Source organism: Lissotriton vulgaris, chromosome 11, assembly GCF_964263255.1.
Source record: "Lissotriton vulgaris chromosome 11, aLisVul1.2, whole genome shotgun sequence".
Lineage (NCBI taxonomy): Eukaryota > Metazoa > Chordata > Amphibia > Caudata > Salamandridae > Lissotriton > Lissotriton vulgaris.
In genome coordinates, this window is record NC_141699.1 from 144,000,409 (window position 1) to 144,023,280 (window position 22,872).

The 22,872-nt window shown below is 44.3% G+C and overlaps 1 protein-coding gene across 1 annotated transcript in view; it reads right to left on the minus strand.

Moving 5' to 3' along the window:
* KNTC1 (kinetochore associated 1) overlaps window positions 1-22,872 on the minus strand; it is a 926,084-nt gene that overhangs the window by 723,685 nt on the left and 179,527 nt on the right. The window contains exons 19-21 of the mRNA XM_086942947.1: window positions 21,123-21,188; window positions 10,368-10,429; window positions 539-650 (exon numbers count right to left, since the gene is read on the minus strand). Coding sequence (XP_086799073.1) covers window positions 539-650; window positions 10,368-10,429; window positions 21,123-21,188 — 240 coding nt within the window. The remainder of the gene's footprint in view (window positions 1-538; window positions 651-10,367; window positions 10,430-21,122; window positions 21,189-22,872) is intronic.

Sequence of the window (22,872 nt, forward strand, 5' to 3'; positions counted from 1 at the left end):
TGTGTGGTAAATACATGTGGGGTAAAGGGTAAAGGAAAGTGTGGTTAAGACGCATTTGTTGTTCAGGCGGCGTGGTAGAGGTATGCATGGTTTAGCCATGCGTGCCTCTGTCATACAACCCAGAGTGGTCGTCAAAAAGAAAACTTTTGTTGGTGCAACTTGTTCTGCAATAGTTTTTAATGCAAACATTTTGTCAAATCACCTGCAAACTTCTAGAGTTATTTCAAACCGAGATGAGTTCCGCTGATAAAAACGAAGGAAGACAGCACTGCTGGGAATATTTGGAATGCAATTACCTTGAAAATACTTCTACTGAGCATTGATAGCCAAACAATACATATAAGCTCTTATGGGCTAATAATTTACTTCAAAAGCCTAATGTTCACCTACACTGTCAGAATGTGAACAATGTTCATGTTAAAATAGGTCAGTAATAAGAATATTAAACCCCAAACTGCAGGCTTTCCTCAAAAATGTAAGGCTCTTACATCACATGGTCAAAGTGGAAAATTGCATATTTCACATATTAAGCTCTTACCTCGTTCCTAAGCCAGAGATACTGTGCACATGATAGACTCCCTTTCTCAAGTTGTACCAGAATTTCACTGAAAACATCTTCATTGTTCAAAAACTCAGTCCAGGAAATTCCACTAAAATGGTATTGAAAAACATAGAAAAGCCAATTTTCTTTTTCTGAAAATGGGTGAATATATTTTTACGCTGACATTTAGAACCTATGTAATTCAGTAAGTGCTTTATGTAGTTTTTCTTTTTATGGTGCCTCCATAGAAGAGGAAGGAATGAAAGACAATGGCAAAGTAAAGAGATGTGCAAACAGTGTATTTGCTAGCTCATCCTACTGTCATAATCACGTTCCTGAACACCTTAGGAATTACTTTCTAGGATTATTCTCCAATTTTTCAAGAATCTGATACAAGAACAATATTTTTTATTGAAAAAAAGACACAGGCAACCTATTAACTTGCAACAAACAAAGTATAGCCACAAAAACAAATAGGTTAAAAGACTCCCTAGAACATGTTCTTTTTGTGATCATTCTATATGGTAGCAATGTCATCACACTTCGAGAACGGCTTTTCCTTTTAAAAAGTTTTTATTTATTTTAAATTGTAATCAAACAGTTTGATATGATACTCAAATTATTAAAAAAATTAAATTAATTGCAATGCTGTGCCGCCAACTTCCTTGCCAAACCTGCGGGACAGCTTTAGGTGACAACATATATCGATACATATGGGTATTACTGGTGGAAGTAGCACACTTTATGTATTTACAGGAAATCTGTGGTTACATAGTGGAAATTCACAAATGTAATCTCTATAGTTAAGTCGGTAGCAACATGTAGTGCATATTCAGATTTGTTACAACTGGAAGTATCATATAAATAGGTCAATAAATTGTGAAAAGTCCTATTTAATACAAGTGGTGCCTCTTATATTTTGGGCTGTGATACATTGAAATTAAGAATATTGAAACCATTTACCTTTCTTTCATCTTCAAATGTTACTTGGGGAAGTTTAGTCACATCTTTTTCAGCTAATTTCAGGAAAATCTTGTCGCACACAATCACTCGAGGATTCACCCGACTGTGCTTACTTTGTGAATTAATAGCTGTATTTTCAGCTTCTGGCCATTTGATGACTTCCCTCTTTTACACTCTCTTCGTGCATCCAGGAACAAAGCCAAATTGTTTCTGGTGAATCAGGTCTGACAGCCCTGGTGAGATACTTTTCCCCAACAACTTCAATAGTCTTTAACAGTATAAAGTGAGCTACGGGGTTTGGTGGGGGTGTTGATATGACGACATGTATAGGGGATTTCGGTGAGATTAGGTGAGCTATTATTATAGCCAGATTGCAGGCAGAGCAAGACTACCATGCATGCATACTACGACAGCAGTCGCAGAGTTAATACCAATCTGTATGTGGTGAAAAGGTTCCAGTAAAGACTGTTTCTGCAAAGAAAGGGCCTTGTGTTAATGGGTATTCAACCTATAACCTCTTTTTCCCCCCAGAGATTACGGAGTTTAAAATTTAATAGTAACATAATGCTTTTTGGATGTTGGATTTCCACTTTTACTTTCTGGGGTACTTTACTATCAGTTCTAGGGTTAAAATCTCCTACACAGAAAAATCCTTGAAAATTAAAGTTCTCCACCTCCAACACTCAGTCCATGACAAGTCCCCATGATAGGTAGATGAACAAGAGGCTTTATGATCCCAATTTATAGGTGACGGAATTCACACAGACGCAAAGGAGTAGGCCAGCAGGCACTGAGTTAACAATGCTGGGCTTAATACAATAAAAAAACTTCCTTAAAATGAGTAACTTTAATATCTGGACTCCGATTCGTGGCCCATTAATTCCAATGGATCAGTCATGTTACAGGACCCATTGCAGATAAGCGATCTGTGGAAATATTGATGATCTGCCTTGTTCACCCAAAGCTTTCGGTCATTTTAACAGCTGTAAACTCCAGAGGAAACTTTGGAAGGAATGGGGAACTTGTTGGTGATACGGATCTGGAATTACCAATCCACCCAGTAAAATCAACAGGTGATTTCCATGAAAATCCAGCAATTTAACAATTGAAATTAAAATCTGAAATTATGAACCCTTTTGCATAGGTACTAAATTACACATTTTGGGGCTTAGAATTTGCTTCAAGCTCCACTTTATCTTTGGAATAAAAGGAATAATATAATCTGAAAGGAAAAAGTTCCATGCCATTGTGGAACTTAAAACTTAACAACAAGGCCTTTGAGCTAAATACTAGCCTTCACGAGGAGCCAAAAAAGATCAATTGGAGAAATTGCAGACCGACGAGTGACGACGTGGAGACATCAAGACCAGGCACACAGGGGGCGGAGCTAGCCAACGTCGATGGCGGACGCGTGAGCTTTCGGCTCCTCGCCTTAGCCCCGGAATAATCCTGCTAATTTATCCTTTGGAGTGTCCAACCTTACACTTTCGGCTTTACTACACCCACTGATACCCCAAAGCATTGGTGAGAGGATTCCTGACCCTGGCGGGCGAGCTCCTCCGAGTGGATTGAAGCGAGGATCTTTGGCGACCCGGCGGCGGCGGACTGGGCCTGACGCCGCGGACTATCCTAGAGGGCTGGCCGAGCGACGTCACCCAACGTGCGGCCGCGGAGCCCGGTAGAGGCGGAGTGGTGATCAGACGGGCCGAGACCAGGCATTTTCCCGACCGGCGCGGGTGCGCCCTCCCCTCCCTGGCTGCCACCCCCCTTCTTGAACACTTGCCCTCAAACGAAGTGGGTCTTAGGCGGCGCTGCAGCTGTGTTTTTGAGCGGCATCGGCGTGATCGCAGGCGCACATCAGACCCGGTGAGTTCCGGTGTACCTACAGCCCTCCCCGCTCCTGAGTTGTGTGTCTGGAGACTTTTGTACTGGTATCGCCCAGGGCCGCGTTCAGACCTTGCTAGAGTGGTTAGCGATGGCTGGTCCCTCCTCACGGGCGCCATCTTGGATACTCTGCATTGCCAACTCCGGCCTAGTAGCCTCGGCGTCCGGTGGCCACTGGTCGCCGCCAGGAGAGACTCAAACGCTATCCCGACTGACTGGAGAGAGTGAGGTGCACAACACTCCTGCGTCCGCCCGCTGCTTGAGACGACCATGGGAAAGAACGACGCCACGCAGGCAAAACTCTCCTTCGATCGGCGTCGGCCGAAGGGATCGGATGCACCGGCCACGGAGGCATCCCCGAAGGGGGCCACTGCAACTGGCCCGGCGACCACTGAGCTGCGGGACATGCTAGCTGCCATGGAAAAGGGCATACAGGACAGTATCGCGTCTGTTGGCTCTAAAATAGACGCGCTGTCTTACCGTATGGACCGCATGGCGGAACGGGTCGACAAGCATGCGGAGCGCCTGGACATGGCGGAACGGCGTCTCACGGAGGCGCAAAGTGAATGGGACAAGGACAGGAAACAATTCGGGAGACTCCTCCAGGTTATTCGAGATAAGGCAGAGGATTTGGAGGCGCGTTCGCGCAGATCTAATATCCGCATCACGGGAGTGGCGGAAACCACTCAAACCGGCAAAATGGAACTCTATGTAGAGAAACTGTTGAAGAAGACTTTGCTCGGGGAGGAGGCCTTTTCGCCCATGTTTATCGTGGAACGGGCGCACCGCACGTTGGGCCCACAACCGCAGCCGGGCGCGCCCCCTCGCCCCATCATCGCGAAGCTTCTCAATTACCGTGATAGGGGCACTGCCTTGCGCCTGGCGAGAGACAAAGGCAAGTTGCAATATGAGGGCATGGACATCTCCCTTTACCCGGATTTCACGGCTAAAGTCCAGGAGGAACGGAGACAGTTTGCGCCGTACAAAAAACAACTGCGTGTGCTGGGCCTGGACTACGCGATGCTGTACCCCGCCAAACTCCGCATCAACAAAGGGGGGCATTCCCACTTCTTCACGGACCCTAGAGACCTTCAGAAGTCCCTGAAGGAATGGACCCGGGAGCGCAGGGAGGCACAGAGGAACCATGAGGACGACGCTGGTTCAGTCTCGCACATGGATGAGCAGGACTAGTTGGGTACTAGTGGAGCAAGTGACTCTCCTCAGCGTGGAGAGGACATTACTCCTCAAACGGAGGAGCTGAACCACCCTTTTCGGGGGCGGTAAGTCTGGGTTGCACTGTAACTGTCAGTCCTGCTGGACGGTACAGCGTATGAAACGAGTGGGCCCTGGCCGGGGGCAGGCAGTTGACCTGGTCGTACTCTATGGCGATGATTGGGGCGAGGGGAGGACATCGCTGCGTGGGGGTGTGCCCAGGCCAACGTTCAACGGTTGGGAGGTTGGTGGGATTGGGGTGCACAAGGGTGTGATTTACTATGGACACTGAATACACTGCGGGGGCAGGCAGGAGAGTCGAACTAGATAAATGCCGTAGGACAGTAGGTGGTGCTGTTCCTTACAGGCATGCACTGCCCCGGTGCCTTTGGCTGTGTGACTCCCTGGGGAGTCGATTTTCACAACGTACTAAACTTTGCTGTTTTTGGGTTGATGGGGACTGTTTTTGGGGCCTGTCTGACCTGGTTGGGGGTGGTCGGCTGTGGGTGGGTGGGGGAGCGGGTGGTTGAGTTGGGGGGGACTACCGATGGGGGTTCTGGTTTCAATGGTTTTGGGAAGTTCGAACAGACTTTGAGTGGAATGTCATGTGGAAATGTACCCGAATTGAAGTGCCTGCTGACTAAAGCGGGGAGATGTGTACTGCTGTGTTTTGTTCATTGTCCAGTGCTGCTAGTGGTCGCTCTCGACCTAGGGAGCGGCGCTATCGCCATCCTTAGAGATATGATGGTACAAATATCCTTGCTATGTCGAATGCCGCTCTGAATGATCCCGCACATACCCCAAACACTCTGAAAATGATGACCTGGAACGTGCGGGGCCTGAATGATTACCGCAAGTTGAGGAAGGTCCTCAGTTACCTACACCGACATCGTGTCGATCTGGCTCTCCTGCAAGAAACCCATTTGCCCATCAACAGTAGGATGTTACAGTCTCGTGGGTTGGCGGGACATACCGTGGCGTCTGGCTTCACGACACATTCCCGGGGGGTACTAACCTGGGTTAGCCCTTCCTCACAACTGAAATTGATCCCAGTAGTGGCAGATACGGAGGGTCGATATGTCCTAGCTAGATGTGTGGGTAAGGGACTTGACCTGCTGATCGTAAACGTTTACGGCCCCAATTATGACAACCCTGACTTCTATGCTGCCCTGTCCACACACTGTAGGTCCCACGCACAGCCTGGGATGTTATGGGGAGGTGATTTTAATTTTGTCTTTGACCCTGAGAGGGACCGCTCCTCTGGCCCTGCCCGTCGGCCGGTGGCCTCCGCCGCCTATATGAGGGCTGAACTGATCAAACTTGACCTGGTTGATGTCTGGAGGGATAAACACCCCACGAAAGGTGGCTTCACACACTATTCGGCATACCATAACATCCACACCAGAATAGATTATTGGTTGGCGACTCCTCCTGTCCTGAGCAGTATTAGCACTTGCGAGGTTCTCCCACGCACCCTCTCTGACCACTCCCCCATTCTGTTGCATCTTTCCACTGCTAGGAAGGGTATTCCGGCCTTTACCTGGAGGTTCCCTCCCTTCGCCCTGTTGGATGATTTCTTTCGGGGCGAACTGGCGGAGGACATTGATAAGTTTTTTGCTACAAATTTGGGCTCTGTTGATAACTTTTACACGGTCTGGGAGACGTTCAAGGTTTTTATCAGAGGTATGGCTATGTCTAAACACTCCAGTGTGTTGCGCGCCATTAGATGGGAGTTAACAGCGTTGGAAGCTAAGCTGGCGGACCTGGAGAGCAGACAACTTCGGGACCCTGGCCCTGACGTTAACCTGATGCTCACCCCTTTACTGTCGGAGTATCAGTCACTGGCAGACAGGGAGATTCTCTACATGGGAAAGTACGCTACGGCCCGGGTCTACGGGGAGGGAGACAGGCCGGGCGCCCTTCTGGCCCGTATGGTTAGGGGCTCTCGGAGACCTCTAGTGATAGACGAATTGAGCTCCCCGGAGGGTGACGTGGTCACTGATGAGGAGCAAATTCTGGCAACCTTCAGACGCTATTACGCCGAACTTTACCAGTCCAAAAGTCAGGGCGCTGAGGACGAAATGGACGAATACCTGGACCATATCGCCATGCCTTTCCTGCGGAATTCAGACAGGGAATTTTTGATGGCCCCCTTCCAGGAAGACGAAATTTTGGAGGCCCTTGCTGGCATGAGGGCGGGTAGTGCCCCGGGTTCCGACGGGCTCACGGTGGGCTTCTACAAAGCCTACAAAGACATCCTGCTCCCGCACCTGATCACCCTCTTCGACGCGATCTGCGAGGACGGTGAGATGGCCCTCTCTATGCGCGAGGCGTTGCTGGTCACCATTCCGAAGCCGGGGAAACCTCCGGACCTCTGCAGTTCGTATATGCCTCTTAGTCTGCTGAACGTGGACGCCAAGATATACGCCAAAATACTGGCCAATCGGCTGGCCCTCTTGGTCCCAGAGCTGGTTGCGCCCGAACAGTCTGGGTTCGTTCCATGCAGGAATCTAACGTACAACATACGCACGGTGCTGGGAACGATGCAACATGTCCGGCAGGAGAACAGTGCGCTAGCGATATTCCTGGACATGGAGAAGGCATTCGACTCTGTCGAATGGCCGTTTATGGTTAGAGTGCTTCGGAAGCTGGGCCTGGGCGAACCGTTTCTGCAGAGGATTGGTGCACTGTACCACCGCCCATCTGCCAGATTGAAATTGGGAGACAGGGTGTCGGAACCGATCCATATTGGCAGGGGAACTCGGCAGGGCTGCCCCCTCTCGCCACTACTTTATGCGCTGGTGGCGGAACCCCTGGCTTGCGCTATAAGGGAGTACCACAGTCTGGAGGGGATAAGCTTTCCCACCTACAAAATAGGGATATCGACGTACGCTGATGACACCTTACTATACGTCCGAAATCCGGAGTCGAATTTGTCCGCAGTTCTCCGGGAGGTGGTCCGCTTCGGCTCCCTCTCAGGTCGACGGGTGAATTGGGATAAATCTATCGCTTTCCCTCTCACTCAAGTGACACATCCCTTCGACATGGAGTACCCCCTGAAGTGGTCCACAGACTCGGTCAGGTACTTGGGTATTCGACTGCACACCGACCCGGAGGTCCTAGTCCGGGATAACTACGGCGTGGCCTTTAATAAATTAGTCGATGATGTAGACACTTGGTGTAAACTCCCGCTATCCCTCCTAGGCAGGATCGCCATCATGAAAATGATCGTGCTGCCCCGGTTTCTGTTTCTTTTCACGAATATTCCAGTGGTGCTGTCGAGGGCTTTCTTTCGACAGCTCACACAAGTTCTAATCCGACTGGCCTGGGGCGGCAAGCAACCCAGGTTACAGTGGGCGACACTGATTCTCCCCTGCGAGATGGGGGGCCTGGGTGCCCCGGACTTGGAACGCTATTATCGAGTAGCGCAAGCTGCTCATCTGCACTCATGGGTCCACGGCGACGCACGCACGCTGCACTTAATCCTAGAAAAACTGTTTGCAGACCCGCTCCCCTTGCCTGCCACGATCTGCCTCCCAGTGGATCGTTCTGTCGGACAAATGGATTCCCTTAAGGCGACCAACCACGTATGGCATGCCCTGGCGCGTGCTCGCGACTGTACTATGTTGTATTCCCCACTGATGCCGATAGAATGGGCGCTCTGGCTGGACCCTCTGGGAGAGAGGGGCGTTGTTGAGGACCTTCGTTCTCTCGGAATCGCGAAGATGGAGGACTTGTTTACCGAGGGCACATTAAAAACCTGGGATCAGCTCACCCCCATGACATCGGGCCCCTCATTACTCCAGAAATTCCAGTTTCACAGGCTGCGCTCGGCGTTCCGGGAGGTACTGGGCCTGGCTATGGAGGAGCCTGAGGAGGTCCCTGAACTGACCTATATCATTAAAACTAAAACACCAGCTAAATTAATCTCGAGTGTCAACAGGTTGGGAGTGGCGCACCAGCGACTGCTACACTCTAAAGCAAGGGCAGCATGGCAAGAAGATCTGCGGTCGCCCGTAGACGACACCATGTGGCGATACTGCTGTTCCAGTACGCGTAAAATCTCCCTCAATGGCAGGCACAGGTTGGTGCATTTCAAGTTCCTTCAGCGGGTGTATTACACTCCCGAACGGTTGCATCGATATGGCCTCCGGCCCTCGGCGGAGTGTGAGCGTTGCCGCACGCCGGTTGCTGATTTTTTTCACATGGCGTGGCTCTGCCCTGGGGTACAAGCTTTTTGGGGGGAAGTGTTCACTGAACTTGATCAGATATTGGGGGAGACACTGCCTCGAGCTCCGGAACTGGCGCTACTCGGTTATTCTAAGCCACTCACCCCATCATTACGTCGACTGGCCGATATGGCGCTGCTGATGGCCAGGAGAGTGGTGGCGGCTTGTTGGATGCGTGGGCCTCTCCCCACCGCGAAAAGGTGGGCGAGGGATTTACAGTACTGCTGTACTCAAACTGAGCTGTACAGTGAATTGCTCCTGCCTAGGAGCAGACCGAAAAACTTTTGGGACCTCTAGAGGGAATATTTACAGAAAGGAGAGGAAGGCGGTTCAGAAACGTCAGAGGTGGTGGACCTTCAGGACCAAGTATCAGAGTAGGGGGTCGGGCAACCAGGGGTTTCTCCCCTCGGGGTGAGGAGTGGTAGGGGCGGTGGGGAGCGATGGGGTTGACTTGAAGTTCGGGGTCTCATAGGGGACGTGATGGGATGGCTATTGGAGGGGACTGACATACTGGGGTTCGGAATAGGATAGGGCACAAAACAGACACACCAGGCTTTATCCTTGATTCGGAGTAAGTAGAAATTCCACGGACACACTCTCGGGAGGGAGGGGGGAGTTGGGAAGGGAGTTTGGGTAGTTTTCTTTGACCTTTTCCTCAACATAAGACCTTGCTAACAAGTTTTCATCAGGGGATAGTCAGCTGTCGTGCTGCACTTCACGCTACCTCCAGGGGGGTGCCACTATCGGTTATACTGTGCTGGCGCCACTTCATCTCGCCGCCGGGCCCCCGGGATGCCGGTTACTATGGCTGTGTACATCTTTTGACTATAATGTTATTGTGATATGTTGTTGCCACGCAATGTAAGTCTGTAAGTGCTTAAGTGACGACAATGGCTTTGCTGTTAATAAAGGTCTTTTATAAAAAATAAAAAAAAGACCAGGCACACAGAAATGTTCTACCCTTCTTCAAATATCTGATATGATCATCAGAAATGCCACTGTACAAGGCATTACATAATCTAACAGAGTTAATCGGGGACCCACGAGTAACAGAATGCAGCACTGAAGTAGGAAAAGAAACCATAGAACATAATTGTGAAAGGTGTTTGTGGTACAACAATAAAGGGTTGTTTTTTACCTGAGTGGGTTTTACGCAACTTTCCACAAACTACAAATCGGTGAAGGTTTTCTAACCAGAAAAAAACTGAATCTTCTATTCAATTAGATATGTGCGTTCTAACACTATTTTAACACAACAAACTGAAATCAATATGTGGAGTATTTCACAAGTCTTTTCTTCAAGAACAAAAATGCATCCACAGGGCTACACCAGTTTGGTGCACCATGGGTTTGGAGACTTAAACAAAAAGCACCAACAAACTTTTTTTTTTTTGCTTTTTACATTCTCTACGATGCAGCAAAAAACCTAGATTTCCATTTGTAACCACAAATAAGGAAAACCAAGATGCAAATCCACCAGTTACATTACAAACCTCACTGAAATATGCATTGTGATGCAAAGAGAGTAAGATACAAACCTGAATTTGTCTGGACCAAATGCTCCATAAAAGGTAGTTAGCCTTGTTTGAGCCCTTAACACCTGTATAATCAGAAAGAAAAAATATTGAGTTTCTAGCTACAGAGTACAAGCTAATAGCCAATCATAAAGCAGAATAAATAAACTGCATATGTTCCGGACACATGTTCCCCAAAACTGTCTCACTCTTCAAAGAATTCAAAAATAATTATCATAGTGAGAAGGAGGAGCGGAGAATGGAAGCTTACGCAACTAGGAGTATAGGGGACTACACATTAAAAAACAACAAACTGCTGTTAAATTCATCCACTTTGTCAAATAGGTTGATATTCGAGAGACTTTGCTCCATTTATCAGAATAACAAACATCGTTTTTATTCCAAAAGAAAGTTATTTCTTTTTACATTTTATTCATATTTCCCTGTATACTCTAAACTTTTTAAAACTTTTCTTGCTCTAAAGTGATAGTTGTGGTGATCTGAACATGCAATGATAGCTCCAAGCACCAGAACACCATCTTAGTGTGGTGTCTTGGTACTGCTTAATCAAACGACCTAAAACATTGTTTCTGATGGAAAACGTCCACTATGGTCCTAGTCTACCTACCTACCTGATGTCCAGTAATATACTATCAACTTTGGGTTCTTTACACGACAAAGATTCTTTCCCTTCAGGGGCCTCTAGCTAATTTGCATCATTTGGTACCTTAAGGTCTGTGTTGCTATTTTTTTCTGCCAAATATTATGTAATGAAACAACTTCATGCACCTATATAAAATGATTAGTTCCCAGCTGGGTATTGCAAGCACTATACAAAACCTAAAAAATCTATGGTTACAGACAGGTTTTAAAAATACAATTAGGCAGCTGAAAGCAAGGTACTATATGCAGTGAAATGCACACACTATTCCCAAAAAGTCGCCCCTCCAACACTCTGACAATTTGTACAGTAACGTTGTTCACAGTCCATAGACAGTGACTAGAGATTGATCATCAGTATCTGGTAGTCTTTGTAATAATATTTAAAAGCCACATAGCAGTTAAAGAAAGAATACGTATCTTAAACCCAAGAGGCAATCCTAGATCTAGCTAGGTCCTTGGTCATTTAGTTACGGTATGGAAATGTCCATTCTATGTCTTGATGTGAATTTCTTTGCTAGGAACTATAAGGCTGTGCATTGGAGGACATTGTAGGAAGGATGGGTAATAAAGAGGCAGGGTACAAATCGCACATGCAGAAGCATTGAATTAAAAAGGCTTTAAAGCTAATGAAATAATAAGTTGGAAAATTAGTACATGTTGCCTGAATTGCATTGGTCTTCCCTCTAGAATAAGAACAAAATTATTTTTGAAAACTCAGCTTCTTCAAACTAAACACATCACCAGATTCAACCCAGCCACCAGGTGATGTTGAGAGCATCAGATGTATGTTTCACTATGGAAATTAGCACACTCAAATCTTTGAAAACTATAGAATACTTGTTTTTCAATCCATGATCTCCCTTGATAGCGAACATGTGAGGAAAAATGACATTTTCTTTCTGGTTATCTCCTTTGCTGCCTGGGCTTGGCTTTCGTTGAAAATGTAGGTCTACTTGTGGTCTTGGCGCTTGATTAACTCCTCAGGGGGTTCCTGCTACCTACTCAGAAAGGCTGTTCTCTTTAGGACTGGCTGAAGAAACCAAACTCTCAGCCTCTTTATGGTGAGGAGCAGATCCAGGAAAAGAGAAGAAAGCAGCACCTTCAAGCACCAGGCCCTAAAGGAGGATTATGTTGAATTCCACAATCACTGGTACTGGCCCACAATGAGAAAGATTCAAGGCAGGATGCTATGCATCAATGTCCACATCAAAACCGTTTGAAAGTGTATGACCATGGCTCACTAGGCCTTTCGCGAAAAGTGATAGCTGCAGGTGAAAGTAATAGTAATTGAACAAACTGCCCTGTTCATGTATTTGTCATAATAACATGGTGGCCGGAAACAAATGATACTGTGACTTAGCTGTGAACCTTTGCTGTGCCATCTCTTTACATCTGTTAGCAGCTGGGTTGCCGTCAATACCTATCAATCAGAATTTCCCCAAATGTCTGAAAGTTGCGGAATAGCTCCACCCACAAGAGAGACCAGGGCCTACATTCAGGTCGTCGAAAATAACATACAACCAGCAGAAGGCCGATTGCTGGAAGTGTAAACAGAAACCACTATTATATGATCTGGGATCATTTGAAAAATAGATCATCACTGGGAGACAAAGGTGAATGGCAAAGTCATAAATTCACTTCATTTAATAAAACAGATTTGTTCAGTTTTCTGCTTAATCCAATTTACTGGCCATAGGACACCATTTCATACTGAAACGAGGACAGAAAAAACGTGTTTATGTGCCCTGAATGAGGGAGGCAGGAGAGTCTAAAATGCCAGTAGGGTAAAACGCTGGTTGCGGCGCTGACAGGTATGATAAACGGGAAACAGCAGCGCTTGCTGCCACGCTGTCCCGCGCGTTTTTCTTTTTATTAAATATCTCATTTTCGGTAATGCCAGCCGAGCACAATCCTCTTAAACCTTACCGCGGCTCTGTTTTCATAGAAGAGCCAGCACGCGTCCAACCGCCCACAGAATGTGCACTCTAAACAATCACCCGCGTTTGTTTACACAGAACCGCGGAAATAGAGAAAACTATCAAGAAGGGACCCGGATTAATTACTGAGTTCACCGCGAACTAAGAGACGCTTGAACTTCAAAACGGCAAAAGCGCTACCAGTAAGTCAAGTTTTTTAACACATATGAACTTCTGGACAGCTTCAATATGAACCATTTTTAATATAGATAATGCGCCCAATTCATTTACAGCGCGCAAGGCTGAAAACGGACATCTACATATATGAGAACTACAGCCCAAATTGGTTTCTCTTGTACCTGTTAAGCAGGTAGGAACTACATGCCGTTGTCACATTGAATTCATTACTTAAAGGTCTGTTTGACTTCCAAGGTTTCATAAAAATTGTTGTGTAAATCTTTTTTTAGAGTACTGCACAGACCGTATTGAATTGCAAGATTTTTCTGGACGAATTGAATTACCTCAAATCCCTAGAGGTACGTCTATTTTTACTGTTGTACAAAAGAGGCAGCTTGAGCAGGTTGAGGGGAGCTTTCAGTAATAAGTACCTTCAATTTTTGTGTTTTTATCAATAGGTCATCAAAAGGGGAATGGAATATATTTGGCCCTGAAGAGAGTTTGAGAAGATCCCTCCCAAACTCGAAACGCGTAGGCGTGCAGGATTAAATCCTAGCCAGTTTAGAAATAATTAAGACTGTTAGGAACATTACGCCTGTTAACATTGCTACCGAGAGGTTGTTTTGTTATATGGAAGCACACTAAAAGGCTTCATTTTGGTCAACTATTTTTTTGAACACCGTATGATGATGTAATGAGTATTCCCTTTGCACTTATTTTTGTAATGCATATTTGTTTTATGCTCTGCATAATTTAAATGTTTGTTTTTGTTTAATTATTGCGCAATTATGCTATGTTGGATTTGAGTCTTTAACCTATATGTACTCTTTCTTATGTTTGTTCATTCACGTATTTTTTTGAATTTGTACAAGTTTACGTGTTTGGCAAGTAAGTTCAAGACATTGAGACTTCTCTTGATATAAATCGTTTTTTCACTTCAAAAATTCTTGAATAAAACGGCGCAAGTAATTGCCGAGATAAACATATTCAGGTTTGTTTATCCTTCTTCATCCTGAGTTAAAACGGTGTGAAAAGATTTTGAGTGTGGGTTCCTTGTTTTCATAAACTATATGGGCCCTTACCCCACTCATGTCCGAATGGGCCACACTCCCCCTTTTTTTGTAAAAGTTTAGAGCGGGTGTTTACCCGAGTGAGTTAGGACTGAGACAATTAAGGTCTCCTTTGACATCACGAAATTGATTAAAACTACACAAGGAACTCCTTTCCTTGTTAAAGCATGTCAGAGAAGGAAACACTGTCTTTTACTGAAAACCACATACAAAACTTGATTGCTTCTAATCCCTTCTCAGGCATTTCTCTAAGTACCACTGCTAAACATCAAAATGAGGCAGACAGGTTAACTCGTCTCCAAAAAAAACATATAAGGACAGAACTGCATGGACATTTCCTTCTACAACATTTGCGGGCGGGCACAATACCTTGGGGCCTGCAGGTTAAAAATATACCAGTGATCTTTGTGGAAGATCCGGAATATAAGAAAGGCTTTAGTTACATCAATACTAAATGCAGCCGCGACCTAATGGTCCATACAATTGAGACCGCTCAACGTCTTTGCAGTGAGGAAGAAAAGGAAATTGCAGAATTACTAAAAGCAATTGCTGATAATAAAACAGAGGTAGAGGCTAAAAGTCTACTTGACAAAATTGAGAAGGAAATCCAGACTTTTAAAGATATAACTATCAACACTAAAACAGCCCAGTTCGAGAAAGACTCTAAGTCATTTAAAATAGAGCAAGTATACCCCTTCCTGAAGGAGGGTTACTATACTAGCGTTGACTCAAAGAGAGCGCTAAACTCGTACCAGGGTAGATCAAGAACGAGATTTACCACTTTCTCATCTACTTCATCCTCTGGATCTTCTCCTGATTCCAACCAGGGTCAGCAAAATAAAAAGGGCACCAACCAACCTTTTTTAGGAAAGGGCGGACAACAAAACGTCCGCTTCAAACAACCACCATGGGAAATGCGGACAAGAAACAGATACTACAACAACTAGAAGTATCCACAATAGTGAACCTTTCCAATAAAACCCTCACTGATGACGAGAATATGATCTTAAATCTTGGTCTCAAATTTGTCCCCAAGCAACGTACTGATTTCACTAAACTCAAGCTTGAGGCATTGGACTTCTGTAGAAAAATCAGATTAAAAACTTTCTTTGCCGGCAGTGAAGCTGCAACAAGCAGTGAAACCACTGGTCTCCGAGTAAAGTCCAAATTTATGCCCACTACTAATATTCCCAAACAAGTGTACGCGTTCGAGCAAGCGGTCTTGTCATCACTGACAAAATTAGAAAAAGAAAAATCATTCATTAGCCACAATATCAGTAAGGGTCAGCTCAAAGCTATAAGAGATTTGAAATCAGACCCTTCTATTATCATCAAGCAGGCCGACAAGGGTGGTGCGGTCGTGGTATGGCCACGCACAATGTATCTTGCGGAAGGTCGGTCACATGTCAACAATCCTGAATGGTACCGAGCGGTCAAAGATGACCCTTTGAGAGAAATTCAAAATAAAATGTCCTGTATCACCAAAGAGGCATTGGAGAATGGCTTTTTGGGTCCTAAAGAATATGAATTTCTAAATAAAAAATCACCGAGAACACCCGTTCTCTACTTCCTACCGAAGATACACAAAAACAGTACAACACCCCCGGGAAGGCCGATTGTCTCTGGCTGTGATTCAGCATTAGAGCCGGCCTCAAAATATATTGATTTTTTCTTGAAACCACTCTTGGAGGGAGTCAAATCGTACCTACGAGACACCATTGACTTCATTAACAGACTCCAAGAAATGTCGTTTGACTCTGAAACGCAGTTGATGGTAACGCTAGACGTTACCTCACTGTACACTCAAATTCCCCAAGATGAGGCTCTTGAGGTCATGGAAATTTATCTAGAGCAACGCGTAAGGCCGCACAGAGTCCCAACTGCCTTCATTTTGGCCTTGGCTCAAATCACACTCAAAAACAATTATTTCAAATTTGAAAACGAGTATTTTGTCCAAATCAAGGGGACAGCCATGGGTTGTCCCTATGCTCCAGAGATGGCGGTGCTGTATATGTCACAGTACGAGGAGAAATTCATTTATAAGGATAACCCCTATGGGGCAAACATCAAGCAATGGCTACGTTACATTGATGATGTCTGGCTCCTGTGGCAGGGGAGCCATACTGAACTAATGGCTTTTTATGAATGGCTTAATTTACGACACCCTGACATCAAATTCTCTATTGACAGTAGCAATCAGAGAATGACGTTTCTTGATGTTGCTGTGGGTACAGCAGGGGGTAAGTTTACCACCTCACTATTCAAGAAGGACACAGACAAAAACACCATTCTACACTACAAGAGTGCCCACCCCCAATGTTTGAAGGATAACCTCCCGTATGGGCAGCTACTCAGGATCAGGCGCAATTGCTCTGACCTTGATGGATTCAACACACATGCTGACATCTTTTGTGATGAGCTAAGTAAAAGAGGTTACCCCAAAAAGCTTTTGAAACACTCAAAAAAACGAGCACGCTTTACCCCGAGAGAAGAACTCCTAAAAATCAAAACCAAGAAAGACTTGGACAAACTCGTTTGTGTTACTACATATGGAATACACACGAACAAGTTTCGCCAGATTATTCTGCGCAATTGGCATTTGTTGGAGGGGATGGGTTTCCCTCTACAAAAACCTATTTTTGCCATGAAGAAAAATTTGAGCGTTGGCCAACAAATCATAAGAGCCGATAGTTTCATTCAAAAACCCAAAAGTGATCTAATTTCCAAATGGAACCTCAAACCCATCACAGGCCACCATAAATGTGGTACTTGTGTGGCCTGCGCCAGTGTTGTAGAAGTTGATGAATTTTGCCACAATGGCACGAGATGGAGACACAGTTTACACACAAACTGTAAGAGTAAAAATGTAATTTACGGGATCCTGTGTACTTGCAATAAATTGTATGTAGGCAAAACATGCCAACAGGTGAATGTCCGGATAACCCAACATCGTTCACGGCTTAAGAAAAAGGTTCCAAATGCACCAATGGTTGAACATTTTGCAAACGCAAACCACAAAGAAACTGATTTCAAATGGACCGTTCTGGCTGGAATGGATCCACAACACAAATCGCCTAACGTAGAGCAAGCGTTGTTGCGTAAAGAGGCATATCTTATAATGCGGTTTGATACAATCAACACCGGCCTCAATTCAATGAGTGAGCTGTCTAGGCTGTAATTCCCGCACCATAGCGGTTTTTGACTCATAGCCCGTGAAGGACATGAATTTCACAATGAGCTTGGTTCACTACATGTCCCATAATGCCCCATTGCGGCGCCACAAAATTAATCCCACTCTGATTGGCTTAGCCCGATGAGGAGGGTCCTTTCATGCTTCTGAGAGCACCGACGCGCATTCACTGTGTGAAGGAATGTGGCAGAAACGCTGGTTGCGGCGCTGACAGGTATGATAAACGGGAAACAGCAGCGCTTGCTGCCACGCTGTCCCGCGCGTTTTTCTTTTTATTAAATATCTCATTTTCGGTAATGCCAGCCGAGCACAATCCTCTTAAACCTTACCGCGGCTCTGTTTTCATAGAAGAGCCAGCACGCGTCCAACCGCCCACAGAATGTGCACTCTAAACAATCACCCGCGTTTGTTTACACAGAACCGCGGAAATAGAGAAAACTATCAAGAAGGGACCCGGATTAATTACTGAGTTCACCGCGAACTAAGAGACGCTTGAACTTCAAAACGGCAAAAGCGCTACCAGTAAGTCAAGTTTTTTAACACATATGAACTTCTGGACAGCTTCAATATGAACCATTTTTAATATAGATAATGCGCCCAATTCATTTACAGCGCGCAAGGCTGAAAACGGACATCTACATATATGAGAACTACAGCCCAAATTGGTTTCTCTTGTACCTGTTAAGCAGGTAGGAACTACATGCCGTTGTCACATTGAATTCATTACTTAAAGGTCTGTTTGACTTCCAAGGTTTCATAAAAATTGTTGTGTAAATCTTTTTAGAGTACTGCACAGACCGTATTGAATTGCAAGATTTTTCTGGACGAATTGAATTACCTCAAATCCCTAGAGGTACGTCTATTTTTACTGTTGTACAAAAGAGGCAGCTTGAGCAGGTTGAGGGGAGCTTTCAGTAATAAGTACCTTCAATTTTTGTGTTTTTATCAATAGGTCATCAAAAGGGGAATGGAATATATTTGGCCCTGAAGAGAGTTTGAGAAGATCCCTCCCAAACTCGAAACGCGTAGGCGTGCAGGATTAAATCCTAGCCAGTTTAGAAATAATTAAGACTGTTAGGAACATTACGCCTGTTAACATTGCTACCGAGAGGTTGTTTTGTTATATGGAAGCACACTAAAAGGCTTCATTTTGGTCAACTATTTTTTTGAACACCGTATGATGATGTAATGAGTATTCCCTTTGCACTTATTTTTGTAATGCATATTTGTTTTATGCTCTGCATAATTTAAATGTTTGTTTTTGTTTAATTATTGCGCAATTATGCTATGTTGGATTTGAGTCTTTAACCTATATGTACTCTTTCTTATGTTTGTTCATTCACGTATTTTTTTGAATTTGTACAAGTTTACGTGTTTGGCAAGTAAGTTCAAGACATTGAGACTTCTCTTGATATAAATCGTTTTTTCACTTCAAAAATTCTTGAATAAAACGGCGCAAGTAATTGCCGAGATAAACATATTCAGGTTTGTTTATCCTTCTTCATCCTGAGTTAAAACGGTGTGAAAAGATTTTGAGTGTGGGTTCCTTGTTTTCATAAACTATATGGGCCCTTACCCCACTCATGTCCGAATGGGCCACACTCCCCCTTTTTTTGTAAAAGTAGGGTAAAACCAGCACCTGAAGGATATATAGCTTTGAAGCTGGCAAAATACCGAAATGGAAGATGGTTAATTGACGGTTTTATTCACACGTTTTTAGGCATTTACCCTGAAGTGCACTTGTTTGAAACTTGAATTTGAAAAACATTTAAATTAAAAGGAGTAAGTTTCAAATTCAAACATTTTCAAAACTTTAGATGACAATGACTTGACGCCCAAATTCCATGGGATAAAAGATAGAATGCAATTATACACCCATTTGACGCAATGACAAAGGCAAGACAACATATGGCCATAGTCCAATTTATTGCCATAATAAAACTGCAAAGTAGAAGAAATGCAGTTTTTAAAATCTTTATTTCTCTGTTTTACCTTTTTAGATGTAGCACAATTTCCCTGTGAATTAAACACTTGCCAATGCTGTGAATATTACAACACAAATTCAAATCTGTGCAAGGTCAAATCAGCTTACCATAATTCACTGGTGCTTGAATGGAGTATCAGTAAATTAACAGTAACACTGTCATGTACAGTGCTTCAAAACAGCAAAAGACAACACAACTGTGATATTAAGTTCTCTATAAAAAATAAGTACATTTTGTATGCTTTTAATAAATAAATGCACTGCAGCTTAGGACAAAATCAAACAAAAATGTTTTCCCAATTAGCTCATACTTAACACATTTCGATTAAAGGTTTCAAGCTTCTCACCTAGATGTGGCCCATGTGTATAGAAGCAGAGGCATGGGGCTGAAAGACATCTATTGGTGTGAGACTGAAAGGCTCCTTTGCAAAGTTCTTTTGATGGCTCTATAGGACTCCACTTCTGTGCAGCAACAGACAGTGGATGGAGACAGCTCCACCTATCAGGGCAGGAGTACTATTGCAACATTTCTGGACTGTCTGGTCTGACTTAGAAGCAGCCTTGGGAGTTACTAGTACTGCTGGGGTTCATTAGATTTCAAGAGGGAAGTGGTGTGAAGAGCGGGGCTCTGGGAAATGTACTGATGTTGCACATTTGAGAGGAACTGTGGAAGCTGGACAAACCTACTACTTTTTTTTTTAAACAAAATAAATAATTTCAATGTGGAGATAAAATAAAGGAAAAAACAACATGTGCAAATCCCTGCTTCCACAATACTTACTCAGTTGGATACTGGGCTGGAGTATATGTTGGGAAGCAGGATTGCACTTGGAAATCTTACTGTCGTCACATGCGAGACAGGAACACATTAAAAAAATAAAAAACAAATATTGCTTGACAGTCCAAGTTTGTTTGGATAGGAAAAAGCCAAGATTAGAACTCCAGTCTACTGGTTTTGCAGTGAATAACTTAGGGCTTCATTACAATGGCGGAGGGACCGGGACCGACATTCTGTCGGTGCCCCGCAATGCAGTTTTCCATCTGCCATATTATGATGGCGGGGGCAGTCAGAAAGACCGACCGCCACGGTCCAGACACGGGTGAATCAAATCCGACCGCCCGTCGTACCAACTGCTAATCCCTGCATTATGGTAGTGCCTACAGGCACCGCCGTAGGGATTATGATATCCCTTTCCCCCGGTCGTTCTGCAGCGGTCAACCCACCGCAAAACGGCAGGCATAAATGTATTTGGATAGGTCTACACCTTATTTTTTGTATTGTGGCGGGGGCTGCTGACAGCAACCCGCCACAATACAAAATATAGGTAATGCAACCGCCACGGTGGCGTTCGCATCATAATTCAGAGGGTGGGTAGGCCGCCTCGTAGGCAGCTGGTCCCAAATCCGATACAATAGCATCATATTTACCCCCTTCGCTACCAGACATCACCTACTTTGCCTGACATAGTCCTCATATATTGCATATTTAGTGGAGGCATCAAGCGTCCATCTTTTCAAGACAGAGAGCTGGCTGTAAAAAGGTGGCATTATTAACAGGCGAGCTAGCAAACAAGGAACCAACACTACAGAGTATGCTGTTGAGAGATCTATGTTGACCAGACTAATGTCTGTAAATTTAAAAGAAATCTGTTACTTTCGGAATAGTTAATCCCTAGTTTGCATTTTCTACATGCTGATGGTTAAAGATTCCATTCTTTAAAATAATACAATCAGCAGTACAGTCAAGATTCAAAGTTGGGACCAATTTTACACATTTACCTCAGTTATGCAGACAGGAATTTCTTCAGGTGACGTAGTTACAGACCGGTCCTCTTTTTTCTGAATCTGCAGTGAAGATTTACGGAGAGAAAAAAAAGTGAACACAAAACCACTCAATCTGTGTCATGAAAAGTAAAAAGTAAACCTTACCTTTTGCAACCGTACAAAACAGTAACTTTTAGTATTTTGTTTGGTAATTACTATTTATTTTATCATTGTACGTGAACAAGGAGATCTGTAGAGTAAAACTCCAAAATGAATAATTTCTAGAGTTTCCTTGCTGAAAAAATGATGCACTTACTAATGGTGATGAGGCTGCTTCTAGGCACTTTGGAAAAAAAAGTTTGGGAAACAAGGGAACTGTGCTGAGAATAAAGTGAAGCATTCCAAAAAGCACATAATTTTGTCAAATAGGAAATGTTGGGATTGAGACACAGGTCCTGATCCTCGTTACCCACTAGGCTAGGGGAGTCCAGCAATGGTCCATAAGGGCTAAGTCTTAACCAGATTTTCACTATGTAAATGATTATTATGGTATGTAAATGTATCTTATGTGGACAGCCTGAAAATAGGACATGGATCTCTCCCTCATGGGCACGGAGACCACATTCCCATTTTTTTACATACAAATTCAGGATGCTAGATCTATCATGAAAAGTAGGTGCCCCAAATGTGATAACATCAGCCAGTCTGCATATTTAAGGGAATGTGTAGTATACTTGTTTATTTTGTGTATCTGTGTTTAAAATGGTGGTGGTTACAGTGCCCTGGCAAACCATAATACTAAGACATTCTAAGGGTCAACATTACTTCTAGCAGGTGTACTGCACACTAGATGGTAGTGCAGGGCCAGATATTTGAGGGTAGAAGACATGTTAGAGGTTATGGGTGTCACAGAGCCAAAGGGGATCAAGTTATTAGGGTCCAGAAGATCCAAAACAATCTTGTTTTAAAAGGGGACCTGTCGTTTCAGAAAGAATGCCAATGATATTCTGGGGGCCCAATGGGACAGCTGATAGTGTGTTTAAAGTAGACTTCAAATTGACACTGTAAATAAGCACATAGAATAAAGGTTTGTATTGCCCTATCTGTGTTGAACATCCACATCCATCAAACCACACCTAAAACAGCAACTGTTCAATATAGCATATTAAACTATTGTTATGCACTGCTCTTGCTGCAGAGAAGGGACTCTGCACTGACTGTGTAGAACCTTAAGGAGTTACTAGAGCTGGCCAGGGACAAGACTAGTGTCTGCTGGGGTTAATTAGATTTCAAGAGTGGGGGTGTGAAGAGAAGCTCTGGGAATGTACTGATATTTTGCAGCGGAGAGACACTGTGGACGGTGGGAGAACCTAGTACCTTTCGCTTTCAGAACAATAATCCTCTCATCTGGCTCTGGCCTCATCAAATTTCTAACTGCAAAGTGTGTGCAGGGGAATAAATTAAAGGATAACAAACAATTATGAAGGTAGGTGTTGAGCCAATGGTGAACTGTAAAGCGATATACATATCCTCAAATTGGAAGCTGAAGTGAGATTTAATTAATAAAATAATATTTAAAAAGGGGGCTGGATGTAATACGAACAATAGGCTGGATAAAGTAGAATGGAATGTGCTACCATAGTAAGAAAGAACAGACTAACAATTATGCAATGGATTGTGCTAATTTCTTGGGAAATTCATTCTGTAAAAGCTATAGGAGCGCAGATTTTCGATTTACGGCTAACATAACTGCAATACACATGCA